Raw genomic sequence first — 4922 nt, forward strand, 5'->3', positions numbered from 1 at the left:
CATGCATGAAGAGGATGATGTGGACAAAATACTCATTTGCCTAATAATTCTGCACTCCCTGTAAAAGGCCAGACATTCATAATAATAACAGCAGACCAGGCCAGCTGTAAAGTATTCCCACTACTTTCATTTATGCTTCCAACTAGAAAAGAAATTATGAATTTTCCTTATCCGATGAACCCAGCAGCATCAACATTAGACGTTTGCATGCTCGTATAAACGTTGAATGCTATACTCTTTATGAGCTTTATGAGCAGTGGGGTAAATTTAGCATTTGTCCCTGGACTGCTGCTACAACAAAAGCCACAAGGGCATAAATATCTCATCGTTTCTCCCTTTTACAACAGCATTAGAAGGAAGCTCACAGTGCCCATGATGAGACATTAGAGTAAATCAATAACTTACAAAAGCTATTCAAACACATTTTAAAAAGATAGTATAACTTTGGAAAAACCTAATGATACCAATCAGTTCGACTTTAATAAATATGCCGTGGTACGCGGTGTCATACAGGAGTCAGCCGGTGCCTGTTTAACACAATATATCACAGTTCTTTTCGAGCTGTTGAGGAATTAGGAAGAAGAAGACCGTAAATATCCAGCTAACAACAGTAAATGTATACTCAGCCATTATGTGTATTTCCATAATAGAGGAACATCTGGACTAACCACACTTAACTTGAACTGCTGAAGCTTGAGGAAAACTTTGGAGAGCATTATTGCACCGACCAAGCACTGATCGTTTAGCCTCGTACACCACAGGTGTGGCTCAGGGCCATTCTGCTGATTCACAGGTAGACCAGCCAAGATCTACTCCATATGAACATGTAAGTATTGTTTTAATACATACCAGAAAAATCCTTGAAAAATAAGAATTTAGAATAAGAAAGTATTTTTATATTTTAGTTTTAGGTCTTTAAGCGTGTTTCTGTGTGCTGTTCTCTCTTTTTTTCTCCAGTGGCCTTAGGGTCTTACCATCAAAGTGTTGTCTTCCTTGAAGGAGGGCTCAGACTCTGCTGGTTGGGGGCTGAGGGCAGAATCACTGCTGCTTCGCACCAGCAGGGGTGTGTCTATAATAAGCATACAGAGGACAGCATCCAGTCAGCCACAGACTTAATGCGCAGATACTTAAACATTAATTGTAAGCTGATGAGCGTACACTAACAGAGACATATACGTGTTATCTGCAACATGATACAAAATCAAGACGAGTTTGAAAGTGAGAAGATCTGCCGCCCAAAGTCATGGTTATACATACACGAGTGCAGAAATGTGTGTTCGTTTATGCAGCTTGAGTGTGCACACTAATTAATTACTCAAAATGTTTGAAGATGTTCAGCAGCCCGTAAATCAACAACTTTTCCCTCATTTCTATCTTTGCACAAGCTGTGTTCAGGAAAAAGCACATAGCATGAATCTAACCACCAACTAACCACACAACAGTTGGTCTGAAGCCACATTGACTCTGCTCCTCTGGTAGCTTCTCTGTCTGTCAGTCCAAAATAACAGACAGCGCCTGGCTCCAGAGCCAGACAGGCGAGAGGTTTATCACAGAAAAATAGAAACGCACACGGAAACACACATAAATGTTACGTTCTGGTCACAGCTGGGACGTTTTCCTGAGATTTAATGTGTTAATTTTAAATGTACAGCTACAGCAGCTACACTGTAATATAAGACACATTTTACAAGTCTGTGGTTTTAGATTGGGATTGTTTAGTGTGTAAAGTCCAACTTTGTAGATTTACAAATAGGTTTGTTTAAATAGCCATAAATTGACACTCACTGGACAACTTTAAAAGTTCACCCTGCTAGGAGCAGGTGGATGCTTCCTTCATGGTATGGATTCAACAAGGTGCTGGAAAACCCTCAGAGATTTTGGTCCATATTGATATGACAGCATCACGCAGCTGTGGCGGGAAACAGCCGTTACGCTGCATCCCTAAGGTGCTCTATTGGATTGAGATCTGGTGACTGGAGACCATTAGAGTACAGTGAACTCATGATAGAGCCCAGCTAGAGATGATTTGAGCTTTGTGGCATGGTGTGTTATCCTCTGGAAGCAGCCATGACAGTAAGGTCCACTGTGATCATAAAGAGATGGACATGTGTGGAATTTAAATGACGCTTAATTAGCATTATGGGTCCTAAAGAGTGCCACAGACCCACACTGTTACACCACCACCCTGAACAGCTTGATGTCATTTACACCAAATTCTGACCTTACCATCAAAATATTAAGAAATGGAGTCTCATTAGACCCAGAACAGTTTCTGAAATCTTCTAGAATCTAGTTTTGGTGAGGCCGTGCGAATAGCAGCCTCAGTTCCTGCTCGTAGCTGGCAGGTGTGGCGCCCGGTGTGGTCTTCTGGTGCAGTAGCCCATCTGCTTAAAGGTTTAAGACAGGGGTGGGCAATTCCAGGCCTCGAGGGCTGGTGTCCTGCAGGTTTAAGATCTCACCTTGGGTCAACACCCCTGAATCACATGATTAGTTCGTTACCAGGCCTCTGGAGAACTTCAGGACATGTTGAGGAGCTAATTTATTCATTTAAATCAGCTGTGTTTGTTCAAGGACACATCTAAAACCTGCAGGGACACCAGCCCTCGAGGCCTGGAGTTGCCCACCCCTGGTTTAAGATGTTGTACTTTTAGAAATGCTCTTCTGCATACCTTGGTTCTAAAAAGTGGTTAATTGAGCTACTGTTCTGTTCCTATCAGCTCAAACCGTGAAGACACTAAAGATGGCTGTGCAGAAAGACCCCCAGCAGATCAGCAGTGCATGAAACACTGAGACCAACCTAACAGCTATGCTAGGTCAAAGCCACTTAAATCCCTTTTCTTCTCCCATTCTAAAGCTTGGTTTGCACAGAGGCTCATAAGGTAATTGCATTAACAAGTCATCGAACAGGTGAGTGAATATTTACTTAAGTGGGATGTGCTCTGTGGAACACGAGCCATATTTAGCAAATTCGTGAAAACCATCCAAGTAAATATAAGAGCTGGCATTGGGTTTAACGACCCTCAACTTTGATGCAACAACCAATGGGAGCAAAGAAGACCAGTGGTCATGTGCTATGATGGAGTGGGAAATGTATATTTGCGATATACCATTTGTAAATCTAATTACAAATTAATTTTGTTAACATAAAGCAAAGTTTGTAGGGATTGAAAACCGCCACGCTCCCCCGGTGAGGAAGGACGTGGCGACACTGAATGTGTGATGTATCTGCAACCAGAACATCACAGAGCTCTAATGTGCGACACGTTAATGTATACACTGATGTTCATGCATAGATGGTTGATCTGCACATTTGTTTGTGCAAGAAGCTGATATATGATAGTGTTTTCATCTGTGCATCTCATCACCCCTTCACATAAAATAATCACTTAACAGAAACGGATAAATGAAACACAGCGTCCTTTGCTTTGTGCAGAACGGAGAAAACGTGAAATTGGAAGAAAGAACTGCAAAACTAAAGCCAATTACTGAGATTTATTAGCAGTGGCATTACTATGACATGTGTGGTATACTCCCAGACCTTAACTCTACCCCTCCCACTCATGGGGACCATCAATCCATACATACATTAAGAACACTGTCATGATAGTGTCTACAGTTCAATAGGGAATACTATAGTAAGGTGGTGGTGAGGGTGGAGGGAACTCTATATGGTCGCACTACTCAGAAAACATGCCAAATGGTATTTGTAGGGTCATTTATTGATCATCACAAAATGGACCCTTGGTGCTCTTAAGACGGGGTGGGGGATATGGATTACATCAAAGCTTCAATGAATTCATCTCCTCAAAGGAAGCAATGAAAGAGGGATAATGGATGGAGGACAGAAGTGGTGAAAATGAGGGCAGAGAAACAGAAAGAAAAGAAAATATATAAATATATATAAAAACAAAATACGACTATACTGTAAATACTGAAAAATAAAACAATAAAATTGGTTAAAATAAGATATGTGGCATATTCCAAAAGATATTCTAATTTAAAGAGAATTCTAGATTTTCTAGTCATCGTCACTAACGTCCACTTCCTGACAAACTCTGGTGTGTAATGATGACAGCATGATTATGAGAGTGGATCTTACACTGAATGTTTCTCATCTAAATATAATCAACGTGCCTAACCTCCTAGGGCCTGGCGTCCACATATGTGGACATCACATTTTGGATTGTCTAGACCACAATACTAAATTTTGCTCTACAAGGGCCTGATATCCACTTACAAGGACATCATACTGCCACTGTTCTATCGGAATTTAAAACAAATTACCTCATATGTGGATATCAGACCCTTGTAGAGCAAAATCAGGTAAAAAGATAATTCTTTGTTTTTACATTCATCATGCAAAGAGATGCATGCCACGAAAGAGTTCAGGTCTTAGGAGGTTAAATGTTGTTAGTTATTAGATAGGAGTAAGAAGATGGATGAACGGACAGATGGACGGACAGATGGACGGATGGACGGACGAATGGATGGACGGACGGATGGATGAATGGATGGATGACGGCTGAATGGATGGATGGATGGATGGATGGATGGATGGATGGATGACGGCTGAATGGATGGACGGACAACTGGATAGATGGATGGATGGACGGACGGATGATGGACGGATGGAAGGATGGATGGGTGACGGCTGAATGGATGGATGGATGGAAGACGGCTGAATGGATGGATGGATGGAAGGTTGGATGAAAGACGGCTGAATGGATGGAAGGATGGACAGATGGATGATGGACGGCTGGATGGAAGGATGGATGACGGCTGAATGGATGGATGGATGACAGCTGAATGGATGGATGGAAGGATGGATGGAAGGATGACGGCTGGATGGATGGATGGATGGATGATGGACAGATGGATGATGGACGGCTGGATGGATGGATGGATGGATGGATGGATGGATG

The 4922-nt window shown here is 42.0% G+C and overlaps 1 protein-coding gene across 1 annotated transcript in view; it reads right to left on the reverse strand.

Moving 5' to 3' along the window:
- Nucleotides 1–4922, reverse strand: part of LOC102199403 (partitioning defective 3 homolog B-like) — a 213201-nt gene that overhangs the window by 157571 nt on the left and 50708 nt on the right. Inside the window, exon 4 of the mRNA XM_013913502.1 lies at nucleotides 975–1069. Within this exon, the coding sequence (XP_013768956.1) occupies nucleotides 975–1069 (95 nt within the window). The remainder of the gene's footprint in view (nucleotides 1–974; nucleotides 1070–4922) is intronic.

Source organism: Pundamilia nyererei, unplaced genomic scaffold, assembly GCF_000239375.1.
Source record: "Pundamilia nyererei isolate P.nyererei 1_Seehausen unplaced genomic scaffold, PunNye1.0 scaffold00135, whole genome shotgun sequence".
Taxonomy (NCBI): domain Eukaryota; kingdom Metazoa; phylum Chordata; class Actinopteri; order Cichliformes; family Cichlidae; genus Pundamilia; species Pundamilia nyererei.